General features: G+C 50.4%; 1 protein-coding gene across 1 annotated transcript in view; it reads right to left on the bottom strand.

The window, feature by feature from the left end:
* The window catches only part of LOC120914632 (sodium/hydrogen exchanger 2-like), a 51,498-nt gene that overhangs the window by 10,710 nt on the left and 23,582 nt on the right, over positions 1-17,206 (bottom strand). Inside the window, exons 6-9 of the mRNA XM_040325317.1 lie at positions 15,646-15,735; positions 10,801-10,871; positions 7,420-7,581; positions 7,092-7,194 (exon numbers count right to left, since the gene is read on the bottom strand). Of these exons, the coding sequence (XP_040181251.1) occupies positions 7,092-7,194; positions 7,420-7,581; positions 10,801-10,871; positions 15,646-15,735 (426 nt within the window). The remainder of the gene's footprint in view (positions 1-7,091; positions 7,195-7,419; positions 7,582-10,800; positions 10,872-15,645; positions 15,736-17,206) is intronic.

The following is a 17,206-nucleotide window of genomic DNA, read 5'->3' as shown; positions in this document are numbered from 1 at the left end:
CTCCCCATTGTGGGAGGGGCAGAGACACAAACTACTGCGGGAAACCTCCCCATTGTGGGAGGGGCAGAGACACAAACTACTGCAGGAAATCTCACCATTGTGGGAGGGGCAGAGACACAAACTACTGCAGGAAATCTCCCCATTGTGGGAGGGGCAGAGACACAAACTACTGCAGGAAATCTCCCCATTGTGGGAGGGGCAGAGACACAAACTACTGCAGGAAATCTCCCCATTGTGGGAGGGGCAGAGACACAAACTACTGCAGGGAAATCTCTCCATTGTGGGAGGGGCAGAGACACAAACTACTGCAGGAAATCTCCCCATTGTGGGAGGGGCAGAGACACAAACTACTGCAGGAAATCTCCCCATTGTGGGAGGGGCAGAGACACAAACTACTGCAGGAAATCTCTCCATTGTGGGAGGGGCAGAGACACAAACTACTGCAGGAAATCTCCCCATTGTGGGAGGGGCAGAGACACAAACTACTGCAGGAAATCTTCCCATTGTGGGAGGGGCAGAGACACAAACTACTGCAGGGAAATCTCCCCATTGTGGGAGGGGCAGAGACACAAACTACTGCAGGAAATCTCCCCATTGTGGGAGGGGCAGAGACACAAACTACTGCAGGAAATCTCCCCATTGTGGGAGGGGCAGAGACACAAACTACTGCAGGAAATCTCTCCATTGTGGGAGGGGCAGAGACACAAACTACTGCAGGAAATCTCCCCATTGTGGGAGGGGCAGAGACACAAACTACTGCAGGGAAATCTCTCCATTGTGGGAGAGGCAGAGACACAAACTACTGCAGGAAATCTCCCCATTGTGGGAGGGGCAGAGACACAAACTACTGCAGGGAAATCTCCCCATTGTGGGAGGGGCAGAGACACAAACTACTGCAGGAAATCTCCTCATTGTGGGAGGGGCAGAGACACAAACTACTGCAGGAAATCTCTCCATTGTGGGAGGGGCAGAGACACAAACTACTGCAGGAAAACTCCCCATTGTGGGAGGGGCAGAGACACAAACTACTGCAGGAAATCTCTCCATTGTGGGAGGGGCAGAGACACAAACTACTGCAGGAAATCTCCCCATTGTGGGAGGGGCAGAGACACAAACTACTGCAGGAAATCTCTCCATTGTGGGAGGGGCAGAGACACAAACTACTGCAGGGAATCTCCCCATTGTGGGAGGGGCAGAGACACAAACTACTGCAGGAAATCTCACCATTGTGGGAGGGGCAGAGACACAAACTACTGCAGGAAATCTCCCCATTGTGGGAGGGGCAGAGACACAAACTACTGCAGGAAATCTCCCCATTGTGGGAGGGGCAGAGACACAAACTACTGCAGGAAATCTCTCCATTGTGGGAGGGGCAGAGACACAAACTACTGCAGGAAATCTCCCCATTGTGGGAGGGGCAGAGACACAAACTACTGCAGGAAATCTCCCCATTGTGGGAGGGGCAGAGACACAAACTACTGCAGGAAATCTCTCCATTGTGGGAGGGGCAGAGACACAAACTACTGCAGGAAATCTCCCCATTGTGGGAGGGGCAGAGACACAAACTACTGCAGGAAATCTCCTCATTGTGGGAGGGGCAGAGACACAAACTACTGCAGGAAATCTCTCCATTGTGGGAGGGGCAGAGACACAAACTACTGCAGGAAAACTCCCCATTGTGGGAGGGGCAGAGACACAAACTACTGCAGGAAATCTCTCCATTGTGGGAGGGGCAGAGACACAAACTCCTGCAGGAAATCTCCCCATTGTGGGAGGGGCAGAGACACAAACTACTGCAGGAAATCTCTCCATTGTGGGAGGGGCAGAGACACAAACTACTGCAGGGAATCTCCCCATTGTGGGAGGGGCAGAGACACAAACTACTGCAGGAAATCTCACCATTGTGGGAGGGGCAGAGACACAAACTACTGCAGGAAATCTCTCCATTGTGGGAGGAGCAGACACAAACTACTGCAGGAAATCTCCCCATTGTGGGAGGGGCAGAGACACAAACTACTGCAGGAAATCTCCCCATTGTGGGAGGGGCAGAGACACAAACTACTGCAGGAAATCTCCCCATTGTGGGAGGGGCAGAGACACCAACTACTGCAGGAAATCTCATCATTGTGGGAGGGGCAGAGACACAAACTACTGCAGGAAATCTCCCCATTGTGGGAGGGGCAGAGACACAAACTACTGCAGGAAATCTCTCCATTGTGGGAGGGGCAGAGACACAAACTACTGCAGGAAATCTCCCCATTGTGGGAGGGGCAGAGACACAAACTACTGCAGGAAATCTCTCCATTGTGGGAGGGGCAGAGACACAAACTACTGCAGGAAATCTCCCCATTGTGGGAGGGGCAGAGACACAAATTACTGCAGGAAATCTCCCCATTGTGGGAGGGGCAGAGACACAAACTACTGCAGGAAATCTCACCATTGTGGGAGGGGCAGAGACACAAACTACTGCAGGAAATCTCCCCATTGTGGGAGGGGCAGAGACACAAACTACTGCAGGGAATCTCCCCATTGTGGGAGGGGCAGAGACACAAACTACTGCAGGAAATCTCTCCATTGTGGGAGGGGCAGAGACACAAACTACTGCAGGAAATCTCTCCATTGTGGGAGGGGCAGAGACACAAACTACTGCAGGAAATCTCCCCATTGTGGGAGGGGCAGAGACACAAACTACTGCAGGAAATCTCCCCATTGTGGGAGGGGCAGAGACACAAACTACTGCAGGAAATCTCTCCATTGTGGGAGGGGCAGAGACACAAACTACTGCAGGAAATCTCCCCATTGTGGGAGGGGCAGAGACACAAACTACTGCAGGAAATCTCCTCATTGTGGGAGGGGCAGAGACACAAACTACTGCAGGAAATCTCTCCATTGTGGGAGGGGCAGAGACACAAACTACTGCAGGAAAACTCCCCATTGTGGGAGGGGCATAGACACAAACTACTGCAGGGAATCTCCCCATTGTGGGAGGGGCAGAGACACAAACTACTGCAGGAAATCTCTCCATTGTGGGAGGGGCAGAGACACAAACTACTGCAGGAAATCTCCCCATTGTGGGAGGGGCAGAGACACAAACTACTGCAGGAAATCTCTCCATTGTGGGAGGGGCAGAGACACAAACTACTGCAGGAAATCTCCCCATTGTGGGAGGGGCAGAGACACAAACTACTGCAGGGAATCTCCCCATTGTGGGAGGGGCAGAGACACAAACTACTGCAGGAAATCTCACCATTGTGGGAGGGGCAGAGACACAAACTACTGCAGGAAATCTCTCCATTGTGGGAGGAGCAGACACAAACTACTGCAGGAAATCTCCCCATTGTGGGAGGGGCAGAGACACAAACTACTGCAGGAAATCTCCCCATTGTGGGAGGGGCAGAGACACAAACTACTGCAGGAAATCTCCCCATTGTGGGAGAGGCAGAGACACAAACTACTGCAGGAAATCTCCCCATTGTGGGAGGGGCAGAGACACAAACTACTGCAGGGAAACCTCCTCATTGTGGGAGGGGCAGAGACACAAACTACTGCAGGAAATCTCATCATTGTGGGAGGGGCAGAGACACAAACTACTGCAGGAGATCTCACCATTGTGGGAGGGGCAGAGACACAAACTACTGCAGGAAATCTCCCCATTGTGGGAGGGGCAGAGACACAAACTACTGCAGGAAATCTCCCCATTGTGGGAGAGGCAGAGACACAAACTACTGCAGGAAATCTCATCATTGTGGGAGAGGCAGAGACACAAACTACTGCAGGAAATCTCCCCATTGTGGGAGGGGCAGAGACACAAACTACTGCAGGAAATCTCCCCATTGTGGGAGAGGCAGAGACACAAACTACTGCAGGAAATCTCATCATTGTGGGAGAGGCAGAGACACAAACTACTGCAGGAAATCTCCCCATTGTGGGAGGGGCAGAGACACAAACTACTGCAGGAAATCTCCCCATTGTGGGAGGGGCAGAGACACAAACTACTGCAGGAAATCTCCCCATTGTGGGAGGGGCAGAGACACAAACTACTGCAGGAAATCTCCCCATTGTGGGAGGGGCAGAGACACAAACTACTGCAGGAAATCTCATCATTGTGGGAGGGGCAGAGACACAAACTACTGCGGGAAACCTCCCCATTGTGGGAGGGGCAGAGACACAAACTACTGCAGGAAATCTCCCCATTGTGGGAGGGGCAGAGACACAAACTACTGCAGGGAATCTCCCCATTGTGGGAGGGGCAGAGACACAAACTACTGCAGGAAATCTCTCCATTGTGGGAGGGGCAGAGACACAAACTACTGCAGGAAATCTCTCCATTGTGGGAGGGGCAGAGACACAAACTACTGCAGGAAATCTCCCCATTGTGGGAGGGGCAGAGACACAAACTACTGCAGGAAATCTCCCCATTGTGGGAGGGGCAGAGACACAAACTACTGCAGGAAATCTCTCCATTGTGGGAGGGGCAGAGACACAAACTACTGCAGGAAATCTCCCCATTGTGGGAGGGGCAGAGACACAAACTACTGCAGGAAATCTCCTCATTGTGGGAGGGGCAGAGACACAAACTACTGCAGGAAATCTCTCCATTGTGGGAGGGGCAGAGACACAAACTACTGCAGGAAAACTCCCCATTGTGGGAGGGGCAGAGACACAAACTACTGCAGGAAATCTCCCCATTGTGGGAGGGGCAGAGACACAAACTACTGCAGGAAATCTCCCCATTGTGGGAGGGGCAGAGACACAAACTACTGCAGGAAATCTCTCCATTGTGGGAGGGGCAGAGACACAAACTACTGCAGGAAATCTCCCCATTGTGGGAGGGGCAGAGACACAAACTACTGCAGGGAATCTCCCCATTGTGGGAGGGGCAGAGACACAAACTACTGCAGGAAATCTCACCATTGTGGGAGGGGCAGAGACACAAACTACTGCAGGAAATCTCTCCATTGTGGGAGGAGCAGACACAAACTACTGCAGGAAATCTCCCCATTGTGGGAGGGGCAGAGACACAAACTACTGCAGGAAATCTCCCCATTGTGGGAGGGGCAGAGACACAAACTACTGCAGGAAATCTCCCCATTGTGGGAGAGGCAGAGACACAAACTACTGCAGGAAATCTCCCCATTGTGGGAGGGGCAGAGACACAAACTACTGCAGGAAATCTCATCATTGTGGGAGGGGCAGAGACACAAACTACTGCAGGAAATCTCATCATTGTGGGAGGGGCAGAGACACAAACTACTGCAGGAAACCTTCCCATTGTGGGAGGGGCAGAGACACAAACTACTGCAGGAAATCTCCCCATTGTGGGAGGGGCAGAGACACAAACTACTGCAGGAAATCTCCCCATTGTGGGAGAGGCAGAGACACAAACTACTGCAGGAAATCTCATCATTGTGGGAGAGGCAGAGACACAAACTACTGCAGGAAATCTCCCCATTGTGGGAGGGGCAGAGACACAAACTACTGCAGGAAATCTCCCCATTGTGGGAGAGGCAGAGACACAAACTACTGCAGGAAATCTCCCCATTGTGGGAGGGGCAGAGACACAAACTACTGCAGGAAATCTCCCCATTGTGGGAGGGGCAGAGACACAAACTACTGCAGGAAATCTCCCCATTGTGGGAGGGGCAGAGACACAAACTACTGCAGGAAATCTCATCATTGTGGGAGGGGCAGAGACACAAACTACTGCGGGAAACCTCCCCATTGTGGGAGGGGCAGAGACACAAACTACTGCAGGAAATCTCCTCATTGTGGGAGGGGCAGAGACACAAACTACTGCAGGAAATCTCCCCATTGTGGGAGGAGCAGAGACACAAACTACTGCAGGAAATCTCATCATTGTGGGAGGGGCAGAGACACAAACTACTGCAGGAAATCTCCCCATTGTGGGAGGGGCAGAGACACAAACTACTGCAGGAAATCTCACCATTGTGGGAGGGGCAGAGACACAAACTACTGCGGGAAATATCCCCATTGTGGGAGGAGCAGAGACACAAACTACTGCAGGAAATCTCCTCATTGTGGGAGGGGCAGAGACACAAACTACTGCAGGAAATCGCCCCATTGTGGGAGGGGCAGAGACACAAACTACTGCAGGAAATCTCACCATTGTGGGAGGGGCAGAGACACAAACTACTGCAGGAAATCTCACCATTGTGGGAGGGGCAGAGACACAAACTACTGCAGGAAATCGCCCCATTGTGGGAGGGGCAGAGACAGAAACTACTGCAGGAAATCTCATCATTGTGGGAGGGGCAGAGACACAAACTACTGCAGGAAATCGCCCCATTGTGGGAGGGGCAGAGACACAAACTACTGCAGGAAATCTCACCATTGTGGGAGGGGCAGAGACACAAACTACTGCAGGAAATCTCACCATTGTGGGAGGGGCAGAGACACAAACTACTGCAGGAAATCGCCCCATTGTGGGAGGGGCAGAGACACAAACTACTGCAGGAAATCTCCCCATTGTGGGAGGAGCAGAGACACAAACTACTGCAGGAAATCTCATCATTGTGGGAGGGGCAGAGACACAAACTACTGCAGGAAATCTCCCCATTGTGGGAGGGGCAGAGACACAAACTACTGCAGGAAATCTCACCATTGTGGGAGGGGCAGAGACACAAACTACTGCGGGAAATATCCCCATTGTGGGAGGAGCAGAGACACAAACTACTGCAGGAAATCTCCTCATTGTGGGAGGGGCAGAGACACAAACTACTGCAGGAAATCGCCCCATTGTGGGAGGGGCAGAGACACAAACTACTGCAGGAAATCTCACCATTGTGGGAGGGGCAGAGACACAAACTACTGCAGGAAATCTCACCATTGTGGGAGGGGCAGAGACACAAACTACTGCAGGAAATCGCCCCATTGTGGGAGGGGCAGAGACAGAAACTACTGCAGGAAATCTCATCATTGTGGGAGGGGCAGAGACACAAACTACTGCAGGAAATCGCCCCATTGTGGGAGGGGCAGAGACAGAAACTACTGCAGGGAACCTCCCCATTGTGGGAGGGGCAGAGCCGTAGCTGTGACTCTCAGGTAAGAGAATGACATTGGGACTCGCTCACCGTTTTCCTGATCCGGTACAAGTTCCTGGACAATATTTCCTTGATGTCCTCCAGCTGTTGGGCAGACAGGTTCTCTTTGCCGGATGATGACTTGTGATATTTCCTGAAAAAGTACAGAAATAAATAAATAAATAAATACCGTCTCTATGAGAAGAGTGTGACGTCTTTTTGACCCCAAATCTCATATATAAGAGGACCTGTCATGCATTTGAAGGACCGCTGCGCAAATACGTTGTGATATAAAGTTTTGCAACGATTTTATTCTCCAGGGTGTTAGAAAAAAATATATATATTTATATACAGTAAGTGGCGGATGGGCGGTACTCACCGCTGGGCAGAGAGCGCGGAGAGCTCCGCCAATTGTCCGGCTTCGGCCAGCTCGATGGCGTGCTTCTTCTCCAGCTTCTCGTAGAGGAGGACGATGCTGGACTTGGGCTGGTTGTCCCGCAGCAGAATCCTCCCCAGATATTTATTGTTGAAGTATTCAAACCTGGGCGGAGCAGAAGACGAAACGTTAGGGGGGGTCAGACAGATGGGAACACCACCTGGGGCACAAACTGTGCCCAACAGGTGATTGCCACCTTTGCTGTGCCACATGGCATGCCATAGTACCCAGGGGTAGGAAATCTCGGCCCTCCAGCTGTGGTGAAACTACAAATCCCACCATGCCTCTGTCTCTATGGTCATATCTGTGATTGTCAGGGTCTTCCAATGTCTCATGGGACTTGTAGTTTCAAAGCAGCTGGAGGGCCGAGGTTGCCTACCCCAACTCAATGCACATCTTCAGGTCATCCAAAAATCAGCCCCCTTTTCTGATTTCCTTTCTCTCTTCCCCTCCTGATGTGGACTAGTTCATGCGGACTGTCTGCCGCATTCCCGGAATCCGAACAGTGACCGGCGTCCAATCACATTGCTGGGATGACGTCAGGCTCCCAATCACGTGATGCCGTTGCTGCTGGCAACTTTTGAAACCTGGAATTCCTGAGACATATACATATACAGCGCACCTGGCTCCCACCTATGTCATGATAACAACTGCCCACTGGGCCTCTCTGCCTGCCACTATACTACCCTAGCCTGTCCATATACTACCCTAGCCTGTCTATATACTACCCTACACTGCCCATTTACTATCCTAGCCTGCCCCTATCCTACCCTAGCCTGTCTATATACTGCCCTACACTGCCCATTTACTACCCTAGCCTGTCTATATACTACCCTAGCCTGTCCATATACTACCCTAGCCTGTCCATATACTACCCTAGCCTGTCTATATACTACCCTAGCCTGTCTATATACTACACTAGCCTGTCCATATACTACCCTAGCCTGTCCATATACTACCCTAGCCTGTCCATATACTACCCTAGCCTGTCCATATACTACCCTAACCTGTCTATATACTACCCTAGCCTGTCTATATACTACACTAGCCTGTCCATATACTACCCTAGCCTGTCTATATACTACCCTAGCCTGTCCATATACTACACTAGCCTGTCCATATACTATCCTAGCCTGTCCATATACTACCCTAGCCTGTCTAAATACCACCCTAGCCTGTCTATATACTACCCTAGCCTGTCTATATACCACCCTAACCTGTCTATTTACTACCCTAGCCTGTCTATATACTACCCTAGCCTGTCCATATACTACCCTAGCCTGTCCATATACTACCCTAGCCTGTCTATATACCACCCTAACCTGTCTATTTACTACCCTAGCCTGTCTATATACTACCCTAGCCTGTCCATATACTACCCTAGCCTGTCTATATACCACCCTAACCTGTCTATTTACCACCCTAGCCTGTCCATATACTACCCTAGCCTGTCTATATACCACCCTAACCTGTCTATTTACCACCCTAGCCTGTCCATATACTACCCTAGCCTGTCTATATACCACCCTAACCTGTCTATTTACTACCCTAGCCTGTCTATATACCACCCTAACCTGTCTATTTACTACCCTAGCCTGTCTATATACTACCCTAGCCTGTCTATATACTACCCTAGCCTGTCTATATACTACCCTAGCCTGTCCATATACTACCCTAGCCTCTCTATATACCACCCTAACCTGTCTATTTACTACCCTAGCCTGTCCATATACTACCCTAGCCTGTCTATATAGTACCCTAGCCTGTCCATATACTACCCTAGCCTGTCTATATACTACCCTAGCCTGTCCATATACTACCCTAGCCTGTCCATATACTACCCTAGCCTGTCCATATACTACCCTAGCCTGTCTATATACCACCCTAACCTGTCTATTTACTACCCTAGCCTGTCTATATACTACCCTAGCCTGTCCATATACTACCCTAGCCTGTCCATATACTACCCTAGCCTGTCTATATACTACCCTAACCTGTCTATATACTACACTAGCCTGTCTATATACTACACTAGCCTGTCCATATACTACCCTAGCCTGTCTATATACTACCCTAGCCTGTCTATATACTACACTAGCCTGTCCATATACTACCCTAGCCTGTCTATATACTACCCTAGCCTGTCTATATACTACCCTAGCCTGTCCATATACTACACTAGCCTGTCCATATACTACCCTAGCCTGTCTATATACTACCCTAGCCTGTCTATATAGTACCCTAGCCTGTCTATATAGTACCCTAGCCTGTCTATATAGTACCCTAGCCTGTCCATATACTACCCTAGCCTGTCTATATACTACCCTAGCCTGTCCATATACTACCCTAGCCTGTTCATATACTACCCTAGCCTGTCTATATAGTACCCTAGCCTGTCCATATAGTACCCTAGCCTGTCCATATACTACCCTAGCCTGTCCATATACTACCCTAGCCTGTCTATATACTACCCTAGCCTGTCTATATACTATACTAGCCTGTCCATATACTACCCTAGCCTGTCTATATACTGCCCTACACTGCCCATTTACTACCCTAGCCTGTCTATATACTACCCTAGCCTGTCTATATACTACCCTAGCCTGTCTATATACTACCCTGTCTATATACTACCCTAGCCTGTCCATATACTACCCTAGCCTGTCTATATACTACCCTAGCCTGTCTATATACTACCCTAGCCTGTCTATATACTAGCCTAGCCTGTCTATATACTACACTAGCCTGTCCATATACTACACTAGCCTGTCCATATACTACCCTAGCCTGTCCCTATACTACACTAGCCTGTCCCTATACTACACTAGCCTGTCCCTATACTACACTAGCCTGTCCATATACTACCCTAGCCTGTCTATATACTACACTAGCCTGTCCATATACTACACTAGCCTGTCCCTATACTACACTAGCCTGTCCATATACTACACTAGCCTGTCCCTATACTACACTAGCCTGTCCCTATACTACACTAGCCTGTCCATATACTACCCTAGCCTGTCTATATACTACCCTAGCCTGTCCATATACTACTACTAATACTACTTGCATGCAAATCTGACTTTCTGATACATTATAATTCAATTTTAATTATCATGATATAAAATAATGGATGTGGGGGCCTTTTGTTGGTAGTGTTTTTTTGATGGGGGTGGGCAGCATTTCATTCTTGGACCCGGGCAGCACAATGTCTTGGGCCCGCCCTGCGGACACACTAAGCATTTCTTCTATGAATACATAAGAATATAAGTCTTGGTGGAGTTTTCATGTGAGGATCACAGACATGAAGAGGAGGATGAATACTTGTCCTTCCAGTAGAAGTGTCCGCAGTGCCCACAGACATCCTCCATCCCGGCCACCACATGGTCCAAGAGCTGAAATACAAATATAAAGGAGGAATCGTCAGTCAGCTCCTCCCATCAGATAATTCTCTGCTCTAACACCAGGGGGCGCCACACTTCTCAGTATGAGGGCCACATCCTATAGTTCACAAATATTCAAAAATCATACATTTTATAGATAAAAAAAACTGTAAAACAAAGAAAATAATTTTAAAAGAGTCCCCCCCCCCATATTAGGGTCCCCATCAGAGGCCCCCCCTTACATCAGGGTCCCCTTTAGAGGCCCCCTTACATCAGGGTATCCATCAGAGGCCCCCTTACATCAGGGTCCCCATCAGAGGCCCCCTTAGATCAGGGTCCCCATCAGAGGCCCCCCTTACATCAGGGTCCCCATCAGAGGCCCCCCTTAAATCAAGGTCCCCATCAGAGGCCCCCCTTACATCAGGGTCCCCATCAGAGGCCCCCCTTACATCAGGGTCCCCATCAGAGGCCCCTTACATCAGGGTCCCCTTTAAAGGCCCCCTTACATCAGGGTCCCCATCAGAGGCCCCCTTACATCATGGTCCCCTTCAGAGGCCCCCTTACATCAGGGTCCCCATTAGAGTCCCCTTTACATCAGGGTCCCAATCAGAGACCCCCTTACATCAGGGTATCCATCAGAGGCCCCCCTTACATCAGGGTCCCCATAAGAGTTCCCCTTACATCAGGGTCCCCATCAGAGGCCCCCTTACATCATGGTCCCCTTCAGAGGCCCCCTTACATCAGGGTCCCCATTAGAGTCCCCTTTACATCAGGGTCCCAATCAGAGACCCCCTTACATCAGGGTATCCATCAGAGGCCCCCCTTACATCAGGGTCCCCATAAGAGTTCCCCTTACATCAGGGTCCCCATCAGAGGCCCCCTTACATCATGGTCCCCTTCAGAGGCCCCCTTACATCAGGGTCCCCATTAGAGTCCCCTTTACATCAGGGTCCCAATCAGAGACCCCCTTACATCAGGGTATCCATCAGAGGCCCCCCTTACATCAGGGTCCCCATAAGAGTTCCCCTTACATCAGGGTCCCCATCAGAGGCCCCCTTACATCTGGGTCCCCATCAGAGGCCCCCTTACATCAGGGTCCCCATCAGAGGCCCCCTTACATCAGGGTCCCCATTAGAGTCCCCTTTACATCAGGGTCCCAATCAGAGACCCCCTTACATTAGGGTATCCATCAGAGGCCCCCCTTACATCAGGGTCCCCATAAGAGTTCCCCTTACATCAGGGTCCCCATCAGAGGCCCCCTTACATCAGGGTCCCCATCAGAGGCCCCCTTACATCAGGGTCCCCATAAGAGTTCCCCTTACATCAGGGTCCCCATCAGAGGCCCCCTTACATCAGGGTCCCCATCAGAGGCCCCCTTACATCAGGGTCCCCATTAGAGTCCCCTTTACATCAGGGTTCCCATCAGAGCCCCCCTTACATCAGGGTATCCATCAGAGGCCCCCCTTACATCAGGGTCCCCATAAGAGTTCCCCTTACATCAGGGTCCCCATTAGAGTCCCCTTTACATCAGGGTCCCAATCAGAGACCCCCTTACATCAGGGTCCCATCAGAGGCCCCCTTACATCAGGGTCCCCATCGGTCGTTGATGACAGGATATACTGTATATAATGACCCCACCCCCCCCTCATCCTGATTGATCACTTTATTTATTATTTTGATCTCCCAAGTTTTATTCACTCGTTGGATTTTCTCTTCTGGGGGGAGGGGACTGGAGTCTGGGGAAGTTTTGGGTCGGCCATTTCATAGCATAAATTCCATTTCGCTTGGATAAGAATGAAGATTTGATCCGCTCGCCCGGACACAGAGAAATGATTCCTGCCGGGTGGATTGCGATACGGAATGAGAAACTCCCTGAAACAGTGCGCTGGCCTCTCCCTGTAGATGAGAAGATAATGGGGGGGGGGGGGGGAGAGGGGTGGTGACCGGCTACAAGAAGTCGAGGCTTTTCGAATTAGTCCTTCAAATTTACCCAACTGGAAAATTGGGACCGCAACCAAGGCTGTTCAATACAATGAATACAGCTGTGTAAGCGCTTCCACCTTGCCACATCCCGGCTCCGCCCGGTGCTCAGACCGACAGCCTACCGAAGCCTCAGATAACACAGATCACAAGAGAAGAGAAGTCGTGCACGGAATGTCATCCAACAATAGTTATCCTTTATTATGAAGACATATATAACAGCTGTAAACCAGACAACGTGTTTCGGCCGTCAGCCATGAGTAAGCCCTGAAGGGCGAAACACGTTGGGTGTTTTACAGCTGTTATATACACGTCTTCCCAAAAAAGGATAACAATTTTTTGGGATGCCATTCCAAGTGCCGACTTCTCTTCTTGTGATTGCTGTTCAATAAAATGAATACAGCTGTGTAAGCGCTTCCACCTTGTCACATCCCTGCTCCGGCCGGTGCTCAGACCTACAGCCTACCGAAGCCTCAGATAACACAGACCACAAGAGGAGAGAAGTCGGCGCTTGGAATTTCATCCAACAATAGTTATCCTTTATTATGAAGACATATACAGCAGCTACAGGGCAGCCATTACAAATTTTGGGGCCCCTTACACAGCTTTAGGCAGGGCCCCCCTGGAGCAGAGAACTGGGGGGGGGGCTCCTCTCTCGATAAGCAGGGGGGGTTGTGGTAACAAAAGTGTCATCTTCTCTCTCCTGCCGCGAGATGATAAATGGGACGGGGGGTGGGGGGGGGGGGGTTTGGGGGCTGACGAACAAAACAAAGTCAAGTCGGGGGGGGGGGGCTCCTGCCACGAGTTGCTAAAGGTGGGGGGGGTCAGACGAGAAAAAAAAACTGGGGACCATCGGGCCCCTTACAGGTGTAATGCCTGTACTTTCCTGATGGCGGCCCTGAACAGCTGTGAAACAGTCAACTTGTTTTGGCCGTCAGCCGTGAGTAGGCCCCGAAGGGCGAAACACGTTGGGTTGTTTTACAGCTGTTATACATGTCTTTCCAATAAAAAATACTATTCGGTGGGAAGCAGCTCTTTGAAAAAGCTTAAATGGTAACATTAAAAATACACAATCCCCTAAATAAACTGCTCAGGGGTGTTTTCAACCCGTGTCAGGTCCTGGATCTGAACCTGCGACCTCTGCTGTGTCTGGCAGTGTCTCTTGTTGAGGAGCCACCTGAGATGCTAGAGAGCTCCTTGAACATTTCCTTGAATGATCTCGCCTTGAACCTTGTTTCTGTTGAACCTCAAAGCTATTGCTCTTCCCATGAACTTCCTATTTAAGCCACGCCTTTGCACTTCCTGTTTGCCAGATGAGTGTGCTCTCTGCAGCCAATATCTCGCTCCTGTCTCTCCTGCTGGCGTCCATCACTTCGCTGCTCATTATTGACCTTTGGCTTGTTCCTCGACTACACTTCCGCTTGATCATTCCCAACCTGAAACCACTTGTTACTGACCTTTGGCCTGTTTAATGATTCTGCTTAAGACCTACCTGCTATATCTGCTACTGGACCCCGACTTGCTCACCTACTGGTGAGGGGATCCTGAGGGCCATGACCTGGTACTAACACGCAGCAAAACCCATGCCCACCATCAGGAGCTCTGGTGAATACCGGTTAGTACCTAGACCCTGCACCTTGGGTGAGCCGCCAGGGTGATCTGCTTGTGTACTTATCCAGCTGGTTGGTGGGAGCTTCTCTACTGACCCCTGACCCCTGACTGTGACAACCTGCCTGTGAAGTGCCGCACCTGTACAATGCACTCCAACAAAAGTGACAATTACAAAGAAATACAATTATTTAAAGGAAAAGAACGAGAAAGGCTTGTTTGGCTGTACTTTCTTCTCCTGTGGATCACAAGAGTTCATTCTGCACTCTGGTAACCCGTTTTCAGCAGACAGCGGGCTTAAGCCCGCTGTCTGTTGATGTCACAGAGCCGGTCCAGGTTTGGGCAAAATCGCAACAATGAAGTCGGAATCCGCCCACATGCCTGGACTGGGACACCCGGCTCAGCCTCTCAGCGAGCCCCCCAACCCGCTCCCCGCTGTCAGTCAGTCAGTAGGGTCACCCACACTACCCTTCAAACCTGGACCCGGACACCTGGCTCAGCCTCTCAGCGAGCCCTCCAACCCGCTCCCGCTGTCAGTCGGTCAGTAGGGTCACCCACACTACCCTTCAAACCTGGACCCGGACACCTGGCTCAGTCTCTCAGCGAGCCCCTCAACCCGCTCCCCGCTGTCAGTTCGTCGGGTCACCCACACTACCCTTCAAATTCAGGTCTTCTCCTCTGCATCACGGTGGGTTCCGCCGTGCGTCTCCTCCCTCTTCCTCCTCCTCTTAGGTGTCCAATCCGATCGTCTGTCCTTTCAGCCAATTGGGTGACGGGTCTCGGGACTTCGCTTCCTTATTGGCCGGAATCAGGATCAGTTTTTCAATAGCGAATATTAATTTGCTATTATAACACACCTGGGTGGGCTTGGTTCGCAATGCTCTGATCCCTGAGCCCACCCTATTTTGAAGCCTATTAGAGCTTTTGGCTCTAATCAGGTGCTTCCAACAAAAAAAAAAACACACCCCCCCCCCCCGTTGGAATCCCTGCATGGGGGCAGGACGCATGGATAGGGGGCTCCCTTAATGGACGGGCTGCCACTGGTATATACAAACTTACATTGCATTAAGCTGGACGATAACTATGTAATAATTACCAGACCTGGAATTTGGCTTTAACATCCCTGAAGAGGTCATCAAATTACATAAAAGATACAAAAATTCCAGAGACAAGTGTTAGAAATGTCGCAATTCCTTACCCGAATGTTCACCTGTTCACTGACGGTGGAGAGGCGCTCGTTCTTCCTCTTCACCTCCAATAACTCCACCAGAGGGCGGATGGTCATTCCCTACACAAGGCACAGAAAGAGGAGATGCTGGAGAGTGAAAACCTTTGTTACATTGTAGACACATCGCTTCATCCCACAGAGGAAGGCCTCTTTCACACACAGAGGAAGGCCTCTTTCACACTTGTGTGACTTTATCCTGCGACTTGAGACTGCACAAGTCACATGACAAGTCGTACCCCATGATTTCCATTGAGCCAAATTCATATTTGTGCAACTTAAAAAGTAGTCCCTGCTCTACATTGGTCTGAGTTTGATGCAACTTGGAGGTCCAATAGACAGTGGCGGCTGGTGCTCAAAATTTTTGGGGGTGCAAACAAACTGAAAAATTCTGATAAAAAAAAACATCTAAACATGGTCTAAACTGGTCAACCGATGTCTTTATGGAGCTGATCCATACTGGCCAACCCATGTCTTTATGGAGCTGGTCAACCCATGTCTTTATGGAGCTGGTCAATCCATGTCCTTATGGAGTGGTCTAAACTGGTCAAGCCATGTCTTTATGAAGCCTGTTTTAAAACTATGGGCCAGATTCACGTATCTGAGCGTATCTTTAGTCGGGCGTAGCGCATCTCATATGCGCTATGCCGACGTAACTTAGAGAGGCAAGTACTGTATTCACAAAGCACTTGCTCCCTAAGTTACGGCGGCGTAGCGTAAATGGGCCGGCGTAAGCCCACCTAATTCAAATTTGGAAGGAGGTGGGCGTGTTGTATTACAATGAGCCGTGACCCCATGTAAATGAGGGGCCGAACGAACGGCGCATGCGCCGTCCGTGGACGTATCCCAGTGCGCATGCTCAAAATCACGTCGGCTAGAATGCCTAAGATAAGCCGAACACTGCCTACACCGTAAACGTCACTTACGCACAGCCCTATTCACGTACGACTTACGTAAACAACGTAAATTTTGGCGGTTGTTCAGACGTCCATACCTTAACATGACTTACCCCTGCTTTATGAGGGGTAAAGTTACGCCGGTCGTACGCCTTATGTAAACAGCGTATATTAATATGCCGGGCGCAAGAACGTTCGTGAATCGGCGTATCTAGGTCATTTGCATATTTATAATGGGAACGCCGAATGCGTCCAGCGTAACTATGCGCCTACGATACGCCGGCGTAGGCAAGTTACGTCAGACGGTAAAGATGCGACAGCGCACATTTGAAATTACGGCGGCGTATCTGGAGATACGCCGACGTAAATGCTTTATGAATCTGGCCCTATGTCTTTATAGAGCGGTCAAAACTGGTCAACCCACAGCTAGTCTAAACTGGTCAACCGATTTCTTTATAGAGCTGGTCCAAACGGGCCAAGCCATGTCTTTATGAAGCTGGTCAAACCATGTCTTTATAGAACGGGTCATAACTGGTCAAGCCTTGTCTTTATGGAGCTGGTCCACACTGGTCAAGCCATGTCTTTATGGAGGTGGTCCAAACTGGTCAACCCAAGTCTTTATGGAGCTGGTCTAAACT

The sequence above is a fragment of the Rana temporaria genome, chromosome 9 (assembly GCF_905171775.1).
Source record: "Rana temporaria chromosome 9, aRanTem1.1, whole genome shotgun sequence".
Classification (NCBI taxonomy): Eukaryota; Metazoa; Chordata; class Amphibia; order Anura; family Ranidae; genus Rana; species Rana temporaria.
This window is presented reverse-complemented; position numbering and strand designations above follow the sequence as displayed.